A 17,685-nucleotide genomic window follows, 5' to 3' on the forward strand; every position below is an offset into this window, starting at 1 on the left:
GCTGAACCTGGTTTGTACTCAGAAAAGCTTTAAAATGACACTACCGAATGCTTCCCTTTTCCATGTGAATGAAAAACAGGCAGAATGGTAATATGTTTTGTCACAAACTTGGTTTACCAGAAAGACAGCTGAAAACATCAGATTAGTATCGGTTTATGAGATTTGGATTCATGGGTTGTACATGTTAGCTGAACACATCTGTATGTTTAAGTTTATATTTATCCCAGCTTTAGCGGACTTTCTTGGCAGTAGGATTTAGCTTGGTTTAAAGCAATTGCATAAAACATACGTACCAGCTCAGACTCGTACCATGTATAAATCAAGCGAAGATGGAGTTGCATTCAAGATGGTAAAACATCAAAAATTAAACTGCATGGATTGATTGCAGCAGGGAAGAATTTGAAGACAGATGTGCTTAATGCAGATACTGAGTTTTCCTCTCTATTTGGATTAAAGGTTTTCCTTTTAATTAGTTTGATTGTTAGGTTTCTTCTTTTGCAATTGTTTCCTATTGTCCTGAAAAAGACTCTGAGAAAAAGGATGCAGAATTTTTACTTACCTTGTTCCATCATCTCCAGAAGGCCTTTCTTAATGAGCTCATCCCGACCTTGTCGTGCTGTCATCTTCTTCTCCAGCACTGCATGAAGTAACAGTAACGTAACAGCACCAGTTAACAACAGAGTATTCATATAATGGTGTGAGAAAGATGCACTGTGGAAATTCCCTCTAGTCTCAACTGCTGTGTGCTTGGAAAGAACTGCAAGGACTTTGTTTTGGGGCGCATGGACTGGTCAGCCTGTTTGTGCATTTTCCTTTGTTAAAAGAGCTGTAAAATCACCCACATGTAGAGCTGAGATTTATGATCCAACCTACTGCCTGATCTCACTGAGTGTGGAGTAACGGGGATATTAGAGCCTTCATGTTGTTTAATACGGCGCGTTGGGGCTGCCTCAGGAAGCGGTGTCCTTTACTGTGACACTCCACAGGACATCAGGGCAAGAGCAGGGAATTGCTCCAGCCTATCTTAGGAAAAGGCGAGTGAGTTTGTCTCCTTACTGATCTCCTGGGACATCCCTGGAGACTAGCGAGAGCGTGCAGTGCTGTGTGCTGGGCTCCTTTCCCGCAGAGACAGCTGCTTCAGGGAAGGCATTTTACATGCTGGAGCTCCCTCCTGTCACTTTTCATAATGTTGCTGTGACCTACATAATCTTCACCCCAAATAAAAGGGGTGACGATACTTGGGGCCATAAATGTAGCCTATTTTGGAGAAGGGACAGCCCATGAAAAGCAGTCTGTGTTGAGGTTTGTCTTCACTCTCATATTTTGACTTTTTCTTCTAAACATACTATATGGTATTATATAGGAAGTCAGCCTATATGGGCTCTTTCTAGCCTTAAACATTATTAATCTGTAACATGCTGAAATCTCTGAATTAGGTTTAGATCAGGTCACCATTAACATTTCCTACGTAAGCAAATTTCGCCCAAGCCAAGCTTTGCTCTGTGCAGCATCATTCTCTTGTTCTCATCCTACCTGCAGATGTCTGCTTTAGCTTCTCGTTTTTCTTTTTCCGCCACTTCCATGGTTTGAAGATCCTGCCCAGTGTCGCCAGTTTGCTGTTCCTCCTCACTGGCGGAGTTCGAATCCCTGAGACCAAGTAGTCAGAACGCATTGCAGGGGACTGCTCCATCTCATCTGAGAGGGGAAGAGAGAGGAAAGCCAGCTGTTAGCCAAAATGCTTCAGCATAGACTTAAAAAGGGCAGGCAAATGGAGGCTCACCAGCTAACACACATGCAGTCCAGTCACCAATATAAGCAAAGTTTCTTTTTGAAAGGAAGTCCCTGCGTTGCTGGAGCCGGCGGCCAGGCTGAGGGACACCAGTCAGAGAGGCGTTCAACCTCCCTGTGCCAGCCCGGTGCTCCTACCAGCGGCTCTCCTGACCCCGCTCTTGCACAGTACCTGTCTGGATGCCAAATATTTCAGTATCTGCACTGCTGCGGTGCCTCACGGATTAATCAGGGCTATTAGGCCCATAGAGGGGGGGATGTGCCGAATTTGTACGCCCTATGCTTATTCCATCGCTTTCCTACCTTTGTCCATGCCTGGGACTCACCAAGGTAATGGTGTTACTCTCCCTCCCAAGGGCTGCGTGTAACTGCATTACAGCCTTCTGCAAGGCGGAGAGCTGAGAGTTCCCGAGAGCTTTCATAAGAGCAGTAGAAATTTAACACATCTGTAAATTGTAAATCAGGCCCATGCGGCCTCCAGTTAATCACGTAAATGTAATGTTCATTTAGAAAAATTTAGACCTTTATGAAAAGCTGAGAGGAAGTGTGAGAAAGCTCAGGTCCCGTCTGAATTCCCAGCTTCCAGTTCTGTTCTCAGGCCACAGGATATTGCTGCCTTTTAAATGAACTCTTTTCACATAAGCTAACACAGAACACACTGACTGGTGTGAGCTAATGCAAAGCTTTTATATAAGAATAATTTGTTTGATATGTGCTACGTAAGTAAAATGTTAGAACTGTCGTGCAAATTTATTCCTTGGAGCTAAGGGGAAAATTCTTTCCCTTTTGTCCAGCCAAGCCACAGGAATTAAAAGATAATGCTTCAGCTGGAAAAGCAATTTAGGTTTTTTTAATATTTTGTCTTGAAAATACGCTGTAAGTTTTGCTTATAGACAAGTCTTGCACAAAACAATACATACTGGCTATTCACAGTCGTGTGCTAGCCAGTACCATGGAAGAAAGTAGCACAGTTCCATAAATGGGGTTATTGATGTCTTTACTGAGATTTGTATTTGAGCACCAATACAGTGATTGTTAAAAGAAAGCTGCCATCAGTCATCAGACGCGTTACATGAATAAAAACTGAATGGCAATTGTATTTTTTTCAACAATCAGTTATGATTTAAATGAGCGATGTGGAGCTATGAACATATGTACGTTTCCAAGTAATTTCTCTCTGGAACAACATTTATCATAAATTACTTTATAACTGCAAGATAAAAACTATACAGCATCTTCTAGGCTTTGTTTTTAAGTTAACAGGGTGAAAATGCTTAAATCACAGCATGGAGGTGGGGATTTCCAAGTAAACAGGAAACAAATTTTGGAAGATTATTAAACACAGCAGGGGAATGAACACATTCCTCCTCTTCCATTTAATTTTGAAAATACTGGTAATAGAGATGAATCATTCAGTGAAGACAAACTAAAAGCTTGGCCATGTGAACTATCAGAACAGAGAACAGAGAACAGAGAAAAGGCTGTAACAATCCCCCCCACACACATTGTGTATGCCCAGTGAATTTCTCTTTCCATGTACTGAATTTAGAGCATCTTTGTCTCGTTCCACAGAGTTTATCTTGGTGTTTAACTTAGATTTAACATGTATGTAAAAATACATTTTTGCTTTTGAAAGAATGGTGTCTACCCAAGGTGATATTTACCATTTACAGTTTGGAGGTCAATAGTGAGTTGAGAGCAGCAACTAGCGAGGAGCCTAGCGCAGAAGGAGGGCAGTAGCCTACAGACCGCAGCTGGAGTGCCAAGATATCACGCTCCTTTCCTAACTGTGTATTCGAAAATGAGAAGTATCGCAGAAATAAGCTTTGAAGAAGTAGAGCTGCTCTCGATTACAGAGATGGCAATGAGAATGGAAAATGGCAGGGAAGATCTGCTATTAATTTGCTGTTACGATTACTTTAAAGCTGTAATAGAAGCCTCAGGAAATACCATTTGGCCATTTCTTGTGACATCCCTCGAGTGGGAATGGAAATGTTCACAAAATTAGCTCATCTCAGAAGAGCTGTAGATCAGACTGTAAATCAGACCGTTGTCCCTAGAAGCTCCAATGGAGTAGGACAGCCTCAGCTCAGCCGTCCCTGGGCCTTGCTTGTGAGACTGCACTGCTGCTCAAGCACTTCCGACCATTCCAGGAATTGCCAAAGCATGTAAGTGGAGATTAAATAAAGAGCTGATTTAAAGCATTACCTTGGCAAGTTACTGATCCTACTGCATTTCATTCAGGATATAGGTGTCTGCAAAGTGGTTTAGGCATCATCCGCGTTTTGTTTAACACTGGTAGCATGAGATGATTTTACCTTGTTTGCCGGATAGCAGGGGATGTAGACAGAACCAGGAAGTCGTTCAAACCCACACCTATGTGTCTCTAGCAATGCTTATTGTCCCAGATATTCCCCTAAGAAAGAGAATGGGGAGATACCGCAAAGGCACTAAGAATTCCCTAAGTGCCCTGTAGTGATCGGTGCTTCTGTAGTTCCTACCAACCCTGTCAGCTGGGTTTCTTCCAGCCACTTCTGCCCTCTTGGGTGTGGAAATGTAAGGATTTTACCCTGAGACTTTGGTTACAGATTAAATACAGATAGAACTCAAATGTCAAAGAAGGAATAGTAGCTAAAACAAATGTTCCAGTGGAGGTTTTCGTGGGCTTTTTAACTTTATTAATGTTTCTCATATGGTACAGACAGTTCTTAAGCAAATGGTTTTATCACCTGGTACATTCTCACCATATGCAGTTCCTACACTGTGCGTTTGGAGAGATGGACACAAATAAAAATAGACAGAGACACAGTAAGACAGATGTCCTGAAGTCATAAATAACAAGGAAATGGTCTCACTGGCAGTAAGAATCACAAGAAAGCCCTTGGAGCTCCTGATTTCCAGTCAGTTCGTTTTTTTCTTGGTTGTGGGTTGGCTGCTTGGGAGATAAGAAGCTGACAGCACAAAAAGCAGTTCCCACATACAGCAATGAATACTGAAGGAGAAGGCACGCCTAAATAGCAGCCAGCTCCTGCAGCCAACAAGCATCCAACACTTGCCAACCCTCCAACCACTCTGTGAAATATTCAGCACATTTTTTTTAATCTGCAGTCAATATTTTAATTATGCTAACTGTTCTGTGGAATAATGCAGTTATTTCTCCCAGAGCCTTGTAGCCTGGGGCCAGGCCATGCAATTACATAGAGGATGTCTGCAAAATGTAAACAGCCAAGAGCCAAATCAAGGCTCTCCAAATCAGCAGGGAGAAACGAGCAGCTGAGCAACAGCTTAACCAGCTGTGTAATAGAGAAGGATGAGGGACAGTGGTTATACGGGGTCAGGCAAGCACCAGCTTAACCCACACCACAGCAGCCTAACCCTACCCGGCACAGGGAGGCCGGGCTCTGCTTGGCCATTGCTGCTGAGACAGAGCAATTGGTCCCACACTGTCCCACAAGGAGACAGTCATCAGCCCTGTGGGACCGGAGGATTTTGCTCTGACCGACGCTTGTTGGCTGTTTCTATTGAAATTACTTTCAAGTCCCTTTGTCTATTGTGGGCAAAGGCTTCTGTCCTGGAGCTCCAGATCCAAACCAAACTCCTCATATATCACACAGTTGTCATCTGCTCTGTGTGTGTCAAAAGGGTGGAGATGAATGTGGCTGTGCCCCTGCTGCTGATGCTGGGGACGTGCTGCTTACAGTGCTAGCCAGGGCAACTTCTAGAGCTCCCAACGGTGGTCAGGAGTGCGAATGGTTCCATGTCTGAGACATCTCAAATCAGATGAGGGGAGATGTTCTGACCTGACGGGTATTGCTCTGCGGTACTGCTCTGGGCTGCAGAATAAACCAGGCAACAGAGAGGAAGGAAACAAACCATAATATTAATCACATTTGGCTGTAGGGTCTGACCCCTCAGAAAGTGTGAGCACCTGCAGCTTCTGTTTACATCAGCAGCAGTCCTGGTTGATCAGCGTTTCTGAAAAATGCCCCACTGCTTCCTTCTTTAAAATATTGTGGTGACTACTTTTCCCGTTAGTCCCTTCTCTATAGGAATTGTGCATGGATCGCGCAGTTTGTCTGTACATTGAAGCTTTCCCATTTACAGATATCAAGTCCTGACTCTATCCCATCCAGCCTCCCACAGAAGTGGGGCAGGTTTGCTGGGAGTACGGTGAAGTTTGTGTCCTGGATGTGTGATGGAAGAGTGCCTTATGCCTCCCCATAGCCTTCACTTATACAGCACATGTGTTAGGTGCTGAGACAATCATGTCTGGGTGATAATGGTGTTGTCAGACTGAGCACTGGGTTCGGTCAGTTGGGTCTATCTTCTCGGGGTTTTCATGATGAGCCAAAGAGTCTGTAGCTCGGTGCCTGGGTTGCTGATGATAGCAACTGTGGGCTGCGCTCCGCAGGCTGCTGTATGGCACTCGGGAACATCAGGAATGCAGAGCCAAGTTACACTGACCTTGCCATGGAGAGAGGCTGTGAGACATGGGACGCCCTCTCGTGAATACGCAAATTGCAGCAAGAAGTTTATGGGAGGATGAAGGATGCTGAATTTTAATGTGCTGGGAGTTTTGGTAACTTAAATTCATGGTAATGGAAGTTGTGCCTTGCTAAATCCTCTGTGTACACTGTGAGGAGAAGGACCACTGAAAAATCTGCAACCTGCAGGCAGTTTAAAAATAACACAGCAGACAAGAGCTGCAGGCAAATCTGTAAGGCAGGCGTGCTCTGTTTTCTGATGAACTGGTTTGTAATGCAGCTCTGCATGTTCCCCCCTTTATTGTCATTGCATCTGTCTTTGCAACTCAGATACAGAGTTAAAAAAGGAAAAAAGGTTCCCCTTGGTCCACTGCAGAGGGTAGAGATGGTGAGTGGAATCAAAATGACCTTTTCAGCTTTTGGTATAGAGGTGCCTTTACCACTACTAACTTTCAGTGCTGCCTAGAATTAGTGTCTACCTCTAAAAAGGATGTTAAGGAGGATATCACAGGGAGAGCTGAGCTTTTAAAGGGTTCATGTCTACTACTGGTCAGTCCCGAATCACGCAAGCCAGACATGTGCGAGGTCAGTCAAGAGATGGCACTTCTCTACAAAGGCTCTATAGAGAGGACACTTATCTAGTGAGAGAAACCTGCAGGGGAAAGCGGGCAGAAAGGTTGTCTTGGTTTTAGAGGAAGGACCATCCTGAGCTTTAGGAAAGAGAATCAGCAGCAGGAACAAACCCCTTTTCCCTTAGTTTAGCATCCTAAAGGAGGAAGAACTGATCACAATGATTGAATCTGCAGGAGAGGGGCAAATTGTTTGTGTCTGGGAGCCTCTGAACACTTCTGTTATGTTCCAGAGAAGCAGAATTCAAACTGAAGAGCTTTTTTATTGTACTGGTTAGAGGTTTCTGGTGATGGAGCTCTTCCTTCTTCTAAAAATGTTCTCTGTCACCTGCATTTCTGCAGATGTGCTCTCTTTCTTGACTTTCTTTGAAAGAACACTGCAGTGGAATGTTCCAGTTTGAAGTTTCTGTTCCAGTTTTTTAACATACAGTATTTTGATTTTTCCAATTTTGAATGACTGTGAGAAACTAAAATTAGAAATGAGAAAAAAACTGTTGATGAACCTGGAATTTATTTAATTTTTGAAGGACTTTTTATTTGAAGCTGTGAATGTCTGAATATTGGTTTGGGTTGGTTTGGAAAAATTTACACAGAATCCTTTGTGAAACAAAAAACCTAGTTCCTAACAGTTTAGTTATTTAGAAAAGGCAAGGTACCTGTAGTACATTATTGAATGTCATCATAAGCTAATTTAGGATGTACAGCTGCTGATGTGACATAGATTGTTGCTCTGACACATCATATTGGTTACACCAGAAAAATACTGAAACAAAGTAAGGAAACAGGACTGAGGTGCACATTCAGTCATTTACCTATCCAAATTTTAAGGATTTATATGGTCAACAGTGTAGGTAAAAATGGCTTGAATTCTTATCTCTCTGTTCGCAAAATTGTAATCCTTTACGTTCATGATTTCCCGCTGTGGATTTCATCTCACCCGACAGTTCAATCTCACAAGGAAGCAGATGGATAGTGGGCCAGGTTCATCCACATGATAACTACATCATTCATGGAATTACCTTGGGGGGAAATCTGGCACAGTAAATTTGTGCAGACTTCAGACTCACTGAGATACCTGAAGGCAGGGTGAAAATAGTAAGATAAATGGGAGAACGACAAAGAGGAATGGAGTCCTTTGCGAGCACCTAGCTGAACCAGCTCTGGGTGCAGCTTCCACTGAGCACAGGCTGTTCCATGGCTGTAGCGCCTCGCTTTTAGCCAGGTGGTGTGAATCCTGATTAGGCTTCTATACTTCCCTGCATGAAAACGCAAGTTATTGTGCTTTCCTTTCTACCTTTCGGGTGGTGTCCAGAGTCTGAGCTTCCATTTTTGCTTCATGCTCAAATGTTTGTCGTGTATCCTTGTTCTATAATTTCTACTGCTCTTTAGTATGCTAAATTACAATTTAACATCTTTCTTTAATTGAAGGAGGAAAAAAACCCCAAAACATAATTTGTGGGTGGTAGGAGGGGGCTGTGCTTGCCAGGGAAGTTTATTTCCATTCTGTCATGCTGAGCCTCCCTTCAAAGTATTTGGATTTTAAAACCAGCTTTAGCTGAAATGAACAGGGAAACAGATTATACTTATCAAAGGAAAGAGAGCAGGAAAGTGGCAACTCCAGCTAAATCTCTTAGATAAAAATACGCCTTATATGCTTGAGATTTGTGATTTCTTCCAGAAAATGTTCCTTTGGGAAGCTGACATATCACCTAACAGCATTACCGCCATAGGAGCCAAGGAGCAAAGAAATTAATCAGGAACCTTTCACGCTTTTGGATCATTGTGTCAAGTCCCAATAGCACTTCCTGTGATTTACAATGCACTGTGTGACATTAGCAATTCATTAACAAAATAAGTTTTTCAGTGTTTGCCTAAAGGAACCCACAACATTCTTTACCTGGATAAGGAAGAACTAAATAACAGTAAGAAAATAAGACTAATGAGGGATTGCTGTATGATCAGTTAATTCAGTTACCCAAGCCTGTGCAATATCTTCTTGGAGAGAGGAAACCTGACATTTGCATGCCTCTCACCCAGCGAGAGCTTGCTTAGGCAGCAGACAGAGCAGCATCTCCCGAGATTCACAAAAAACCTATTCAAATAAAGTCAAATGAGCACTGCCTCTGCAGAGGGCCGAGAGCCAGACTGCACCGAGCCTTGTCCATCCTGCCTCTGCAAAGGGTTTTGTACCACCCCCGTTACCAATTCCCAGGACTGGGCAGTTTCCCCGAGCCTCTTGGAGAGATGCTCTTCCGCAGGACGAGGGAGGCCGAGCCCAGGAAGTACAGGAATGGCTTGAATTAGGCTTGCCAGGCACTCGTAGTAGCAAAGCTCTTATCTGCACTGCAGGACCAGTGTTTCATCACCTACAGTTGTTTAATTAGCTGTAGCCTTGCTGCAAACCTGTTGAAAGGATGTTTTTTATAGCTTCTGAGGGAGTCTGCAGACTGAAACACACCCTGTGCTGTCTCCAAGAGGCACCTTCAAATCCGTTTCACTGCAGCCTGTCCCTGATCGCAGTTACATTTAGAGGGACAGGGAACGCCCAGGGTAGTCATTGGTGTAAGGGCACCACAGTACTTAACAGGAACTACGCATTGCTTTTTTCTGGGATTCGTGCCTCAGAATTGACCTGCTTAGAGTTCCCTCTGTTTATGGGAGTCTGTGTCTCTCAGACATACAATCAGCTCTCACTTTATATCTACCCCAAATTTGTATATTAGAGAAATAATCAAATCCTCATGTCCTGTGAACTTTTATGCTCTTGTAATTTAATGCATAATTTCCTTCTTCCCTCAAATGCACCACAGCGCTCTGTCAGTGCTCCGTCACTGTTCAATGCCACTATTGCAGATAGAAAACATTCTGCTTTGTGAAACACAAGAGCATCTGCCTTTTTTTCTTTTTTTCTTTGTCACTCCTGCTGCTTTGCACTTTCACTTTCCTCACAGCCGTTGGCAACAAATATGCATTAGTCAACAGTCTCTGGTGCATACTCCAGGCCTGCTATACAGAACAGGACAGGACAGAGATTTGGAAGAAGAAATACTCAGGCAACAAAAACATGACATAAAGCAGAACAGCTACAGAGAAGCGTGGATAGAAAACAGTCACAGTGACTGAATTCAACTTTTGTCTAATGGTTATGCATCCAATTTGGCCCCTTGTAAAACTGTTATAAAGCTGCCAGTGATTTCTACATTTGGTTGGTAAGTAAATTGTGATGAAACCCTTCGTAGGTCATTATCACCTGAATGACTGGTTAAATACTTTCTAGAGATGGCTCGGTCTGCTTCACGTAGCATTCTGTAAATATGAGACACATGTAGGAAATACTTTGAGGGGAGCATTATTTTTAAAGATCCATTTATCCCACTGTCTACTGGTATTTTCCAAAAAGGCAATTATATTAAACACTCAACAGTCTTCAAAAGACAGCAAGGTACCACAAACCCTCTGTTGTCCTCGGCATCCTTGAAAACACATGCATAAGCGCATAGACACAGAGCAGAGAGTCAGACAGTACGGAGTTCCCGTGGGCAATTGTACTTCTCACCTGTTAAATCTTGTGATAAAGTTAACATTATCTGCTCCTTACCATGGCTCTATGTCAAGGCTCAGATAAGGGCTTTAAAGCACTCATCTAACAAAACTGCAACATGCTTAACTGTAGACATCTGTGTATCTTTAAAAATTAATGAGTTCCTGGGACGTCCATACTTTAAAAATTAAGATTCTGCTTCCAAATTGATGGGCTCCAGTTAAAATCTTTTAAAGTGCTAATAAAGCAATATGCCTTCTAAAATGAAATGCTTTACTGGTCAAGGGCCAAGAGAAATGATGGCTTATCAAATTTACTGTAGTGATTATCACTGTTTGTCTGAAACGAGACCACAATCTAGTCCTAGTGGGAATGGTAGGATCTTCAGGGCGAGGAACAAACATGGAAATTACTCAAAATATATAAAGCTGTCTCCTCTGCAGCTCTTGGAATGACTGCATTCCAGGTTGATTTCTTCTTGCATTATAGGAGCTAGGAAAAATAAACTACTGAGTTGTAATCCTTGCCCTGTGCAAGAAATACAAGAATAGAGAGACAATGTCCCACATGGCAACAACAAAATGAGAATTTGGCAGGAGAACAGCGATCTCTGTCCATTAACTCTCCATGTCACCCAGCAGCCAAGCAGGGAGAACAACTATGAAAGTAACTGCTTTTCCTTTTGCTAATGTAATATATTGGCTGTGTCTGCATCAGCAAGTAATGCAGCCCATTAGAAGTGGGTCTGTGAACAGCTGGTGCTGAGGACTCAACATCTTTTGGCGTGCGCTTCTTAAGTAGTGTGATCTTGTGACTCTAACTTGACAGAGAACGAGCTCTTTCCTTACAAAGTGCACAGGAAACAAGATTCCTCTTTAAAACAAAAATGCCAACCAAACTAAATCACCATCCTTCCAGAAACGAACTAAGATTTTCTGTATTTTCTTTCCAGAGGATGGATAAAGATCATTATTTCTCTTACTAAATTACAAAATTCAAAAGCCCCTAAACACACATGCAAATTCGTATGAGTTGTTGGTACCAAAAGTCACTAACTTTCATCAAGACTTTGGCTTTTACACATTTGATAAAGTAAAAATTCCCTTGTATTGTGTTTTAGCCCAAATTCCATCTTATCTGAATTGTCCATGTACTACACGTGTCTGTTACAGAACCCTCCATCCAGAATGGCATGTATCTTCCTGGAGCCCTTCAGCAAGACATTTTAGCGTCAATAAAATTGCTGTGCATAAACTAACAAAATAGATATAATGACAATTTCAAACTTGCTAGAATGATGCTATGGTTGTGACAGAAAAAGCAAATTTACTTTAATGCACAGATGGATGAGTTTCTTTTAGTTTGTTCTTTTCTAAGGCTTATAGTGCACTGAATTTAGTGGAGAAAGGCTTTGCATTTAACCAGAGTTCTACTGATTTAATGAATTCAAGTGAGTTTTTATGCAGTTCAGTGCAAGAACTGAGTTTTGCATCAATTTTTGACATCATAAAATGTTCCTTCTACACAAACGAGACAATTGTTGCTAAAAACAAGTCAGAAAATGTATAATAATTTCTTGAAATGGTTACATTTGAAAGAAGGGGAGAGAAATGTCTTAAATACCATTATAATATTCATGTTCTTTTCAAGCAGAAACTTTGGGGGCTAGCTAGGTTGTACTGCTTACAGCAACTGCAAAGGTCACGTAATAAACCTCAACAATATGTCTGCAGATGGTTACGATCTCTAGGAATATTAGGCAGTAATATGTACAAGCGTGATGTTTAATGACTACACTGTGCTTACACCGTCTTGGGAAGAACTACCTTAAACTGAAATAAACAGAGGCAGGAGGCAGCATACAAACATATTCAAAGCAGGTACAAAGAATGCTATGAGCTAAACTAAAATGTGAATGACAACTGCTGAGACATGACTTTTTTGATATTTTAAAAGTCTCCTAGCAGTGTTAGCATTTAAAATTCTATAGCAGCATTGGTAAAGGTTCTCCACATCTGCCTTGAAGTGCCTGGAAGGTTCCCCGAAGTGTCACCGTGTGGCTAATGCGTCAGGCATTGTCCTGCTCACCCGAGATCGGCCTGCAGAGGAAAGAGGAGAGGCTGTAGCAACTCTGAGTTGCACAAGATTTTCCTACTAACAAACTTCCCCAAGGCTTTGTCAAGGCAACTCCGTGGTCGGGGCCAGCACGGCGGCTGCGGAGGTAGCTCTGCCTTGCTGTAACAAGCCCTCCCTGTGCTGTGTTTCACATACATACTGAAATTGCTGATCCAAATCCTGTTCTGCGCATTTTGTCTGAACAGGTAAGATTGCCCCAGTTCTACATTTACAGACTTAATTTATAATGTAATGGTGTAAAAAAAAAAAAAAAAAGGATGAGATTCTACACTAGTGACAAGTGTCTAGGGAGCACATGATTACACTTCTGTTCTGCTGGTCAGTGCTTATGATAAAGACCAAAAAATAACTATTAAAAAAAAAAAAACATGACAGGAGGCTGTGTCTTTGTACAGAGCAGCTTTGTTACTTTTACTGGCAATTGGTTTTAAATTCACGTTTTTTAAAGACTAACAATCCCAGGTATTTGTTTGGTCTCCAGCTCTTGATTTTCATTTGGGTTATGTTTTTGAGAAGCGGTCATCTAATGAATGTTTTTCTAACATTTCCCTTTCATCAGCAAGAATATTTGGACATTTTCCTTGTCTCCTTGTATTTTTTTTAATTTTATTTTATTATTTTTTAATGCAAAAGGGATAACCAGATCTGTGACAAAACTTTCATTTTAAAACCACCACAGAATATGAACTGAATTTCTATTTCAATGCATGAGGTTTTTATTAAACAAGTAAATAATAGTCTTGTTCACTTCAACCAGATCCTGAGCCTGTTTTTGTAAGTCTCACAAAGCCCAAATAGCATGGAAGGAAAAACAGCGTGGAATATTTTTACCGTCTGACCTAAATTTATGTATTTTTTAGTTCTTCCAGGAGAAAGAGAAGTGGAATAACTACTCCCTCTTCTCAGCTTCTTTTCAGCTTTCATATTTTAACTGTGTTCTCAGCTGCTCACATGAGTCATGGAGAGCTGGAAACAAGACCCCCCCCAATATTATAATAACTGCTTCCTCAGGAGGAAGCCTGTGTGTGTTTTGGGGTATGCCACCAAAAAGCCACAAAAATCTCCTGAAAGCTTCTTTGTGCCAGAAACCTACATGGGAACTAATAGAGAAAGTGACAATATCTTAGCTGCAAAAACTGATTACTTATGCGTGTAATGAAAATTAAGATATTTAAAGATTTCCATATTGCTCTGTCTTGAAATTTTTGCCATTGTTCTTCGGCATTTGCACAGATTTTAGACTGCTGTTGACTTTGTGGATCATTTTGTGTAATGATGGTATTGAATTTCACTGGTCTAGGCATAATTTGGATTTGATCCTGTGATGTTCCAAGAAACTCTGAAATCCGCAGGCTTTTATGAGAGCTGGAAGGGTGTTCAGTGCTTACCACGCTGATCCATGCGAGTCCAAACTAAGATGTTCATCATTGCCTGTTGCTTCCCATACAATGTAAGTTATATCCAAACTAAATCTCTGTATGAAGCTACCTATAACATTATATTTAGAAACGACAGGGGAAGCTCGTGGCAGAAAACCATTCTTCATTCTAAATTCCCACAACTTTGTTTCGAATAAGCCAGATCGCTCACAGTTTGGCTCATGTCTAGACTGAGCAGATCGTATCACAGCAGGTCAAGGATCTTTTGCAGTAAGAGAGCAAAAAGAAAGAAAGGTCCGCTTACTCAAGCATAAGCCAAATTCATTGCCAGGTCAAATGGATTAATACAGAAACATAACACTAAAAAGATGTTGTGAAACATATTAACAGAGGACGTTTGCATCAAATGTGCCTGTCAGCTCTACTGCATTTATAGGCATGTATTATTATGCCTTATACTGCCCTGTTCCAGTCATGTTAGCTTGAGCTTATCTGCCTCTCACATGGAGCTTCAGTCCTAAATTCCTGAACAGAAGGTCAGACAAGGAGTTTGTCACACTGAAATTACATCTCTCCATCAGAGACTATTCCTTTTCTCACTGGGCTGCCCTTCCTCTTCTCTACGCACTCTGCTTTTACACCCAGCGCTGGGGTTTGCTATCCATTCGTACACATCGGACTCCTTATCCTGCAGGCAGCCTTGTCACCCTGCTCGGTACTGTCTACTGATCCTCCGGACAATAACAGTCTGACTTTAATCAAGACTATGCAGGAAAAGCCTTTCTTCTCAGAGAAAGCTTTTAGACGTTACAAGCATTCAGGATTCATTTACCACATTGGGTAATGAAGCAGAGCTAAAAATACCATATGTTCCTTTGACATTGCCCATTCATTACAATAAATGACTGAATTTCTGTGACTGTAGAACAAAACATGTTTTATGTTTTTGCTTTTAAGTGAAGCTGTGTATAAAGCTCTTTGCCACTTGGAATATCCTCTTAGTGTTTTACATAAGAGGATAACAAAGTTTATTTGGAAAAGGCAGCAAAGCCTACGGCTTGTTTTTCTCTCACTTTCTTAAATGAATGAGAAGAGATTTTAGAATGTGAAATCACGGAAGTGTAACTGGCCAAATTTTCTCCGTTACGAGAAAATATAGTGAGGAAATTTGTTGAGACTGCCCTTCAGAACATCACCTCTTATTGGCAATTCATGGCACCGGGTAAGCAGAAGTCCTTTCAATCATCTTCAAGCCTCCTATGCAATCTGTGTAAGTCTGTTTCAACAACTGAGATGAGATTATCAAAGCATGAGAAAGAACTGACACATAGGACCAGATTGTTTGAAGATGTTTATTTTAAGCTATTTCACATAGTCTCATTCACTATTTTTGTTTTTTGAACTCGAAGAAAGAAAGAGAAAATTTTTTTTCTCCAGTAATTAAAACGAACAGTAAAAAGCTTACAGTATTTTAAAAAGTATTTAAAAAAAATCCATTAAAAACTCAAGTAATTTCTTCCTTTCAAGTGCTGAAATGATCTAATGCTATTAATAGAAGAGTCTTTCTCTGTGGAAAATGTATTCTTCTATTTAAGGCTACTGGGGAAAAGCTTGAAAGAACAAAAAATTACGATTCTGACATCTGGCTATCAGTATAGCCTTTGGAGGATGAGTTCGGATAGTGACTCTAAAATAAATGCATTTATTTGGAAATGAGGCAGAATGATCGACAAGACGTCCCATCCCCACACAGTCGCATGGGGTGGCTGCGTACTTGCCAGAAGCCCACCCAGCTCGTCCCTTAGTGCTGAGGGAAGCAAATTTGAGGGTACTGGACCGACAGCACTGAAAACCGCGGATTTTCCGCCATGGCCAGAAGCACGCCCAGCCAGCAGCACCGCGTGCCGTCCCCGCGCTGCTGCCCAGCCGAGCCGGCCCCGACCTGCCTGGCGCGCCGTCAGCAGAGCCGGTGTCAGTCTGTCCCCGTGACCCTCCCGCAGAGGTATGAAACTGATACTCGCTGCGATGACATTTTGTGTGGGCACGGGACTACGAGTTCCTGTCACAATAAATCAGCAAACAGAATACCTCCCCAGGAGTTTAAAGAGGACGTTTTATACTGAATAGCTCATCTCCTGCTTGCAGGCACCTGCTCCATTAGACTGTACTTCTCCGACACGTGCTGCCGCTCGGTGATATCGTTCGCACACCGACCACACCGCCCAGGTGCCGGCCCAGCAGTTTACTCCGGAGTTATGAGAGTTACATGTCTCGTGCATTCCTAGTGGGATCACTCGGAGATCACATTTGCAAAAACACATGGGTGTGTTACCCAAACACGTGATCCACAAGAAAACCACCAAAACCATAACAGAATGCTTCAGGCTGAAAATGTAAAATGTAGAGTGAAGCATTGTGCTCAGGATCACAAACAAGTGACCCAAACAAGCCAGGGTGCTTAAACACCCCTGCGGCACTGGGCAGCTATGAGCTCTAAAACGGAGAGCGGAGAAGCACCGTCAGTCAGCAGGGTGCTCGGTGGGAGGAGTTCTCTATTTCCAGGATCTACGCACGGCATTGAGTTAGATACAGCAGCTCAGCTTCCCTAACACAGCTCTTCTTCCACAAGGTAGATAAACCCTTAGAAGATATGGCCACGACCAAGCAGGCCTTGGTTTGCAAAGTTTTGGGTTGGTATCCAATAAATCTAGTTTTAGGGCGTTTAGTATCCCATCAAAACTATCATGGTCCCAATGACACAAAGTGCAGATCCAGTACAAATTCATTCTGCCATCTCAAATGTGTTCAGAAAATGCTTTTCAGCCAACCTGCAACTTTTTGTGGAATCGGGTATCCTTTGTCTGCGCCACTTGCACTTTATGCCATATCAAGCATTGTCTGTCTTCCCACAGTTGGCATCAATCTGGCATAAAAGCACAGAGCTGGCATAAACTCTGTATCACGGTTCTGGCTGATTTGACAGAAGTATGATCATTTGCCCATCCCCGATCTGGATGAAACCTGTGCTGCTGTTAAAAACAATCGTGCTCAGATCTGGTGTTAACATCAGCCTCTCGTACGATGGCAGAGCCTGTCGGTGCCGGAAGGTGATGTGAAACTAAGGGGACGTCTCCGCCTGCCACCCCAGCACAGAGATCTGGGGGGCAAGAAGCAAAACGAGAGATCCCACGGTGACTTTAGCCTCTGTACCCATCACTTCTGCTCAGTGACCTCCACTTTCAACAGCAGCTACATGCTACACGAGCAACACGGGGAGTGTTTTCGCAGGGCATGAGCCTGTGCTGTGCGGCTGCATGCAGCGAGGCAGCGGGGTGATGCACAACAGCTCCATTTGCAGAGCAAAACAGACCGCACCCTTCCGCCTCTTTGCTTTTCTTTGGTTTTGGCTTTGGGCTTTTTGCTTAGGCGCTACAAATACATGCGTGCTTCACGCTCCCCAAATTCAGTAGATATTTGTCTCTCTGCATAGTACATCTATACAGTATATATGCATGCAATATTATACATTATATTACATAACTACCTATTTAAAAATCTTTAAAAACATCAAGGAGTCTGCTGGTAATATGGATTTGATTATAAAATAGCTACTTCTCATGTAGTCAGGGTTAGAGAGGGTTTGGGAGCTTGATCTTAGCATCAGCGATGTTGTACATCCGGCTAAGGTACCCGGCCGACGTGCCCCACTGGACCCCAGTGCAAAGTCT

The 17,685-nt window shown here is 42.4% G+C and overlaps 1 protein-coding gene across 1 annotated transcript in view; it reads right to left on the reverse strand.

The window, feature by feature from the left end:
- PHACTR3 (phosphatase and actin regulator 3) overlaps positions 1–1,696 on the reverse strand; it is a 52,645-nt gene extending 50,949 nt beyond the window's left edge. The window contains exons 1-2 of the mRNA XM_009893463.1: positions 1,534–1,696; positions 560–637 (exon numbers count right to left, since the gene is read on the reverse strand). Of these exons, the coding sequence (XP_009891765.1) occupies positions 560–637; positions 1,534–1,690 (235 nt within the window). The 5' untranslated portion in view covers positions 1,691–1,696. The remainder of the gene's footprint in view (positions 1–559; positions 638–1,533) is intronic.
- Positions 1,697–17,685: the final 15,989 nt, after the last annotated feature.

This window comes from Charadrius vociferus, unplaced genomic scaffold, assembly GCF_000708025.1.
Source record: "Charadrius vociferus isolate BGI_N301 unplaced genomic scaffold, ASM70802v2 scaffold259, whole genome shotgun sequence".
Taxonomy (NCBI): Eukaryota; Metazoa; Chordata; class Aves; order Charadriiformes; family Charadriidae; genus Charadrius; species Charadrius vociferus.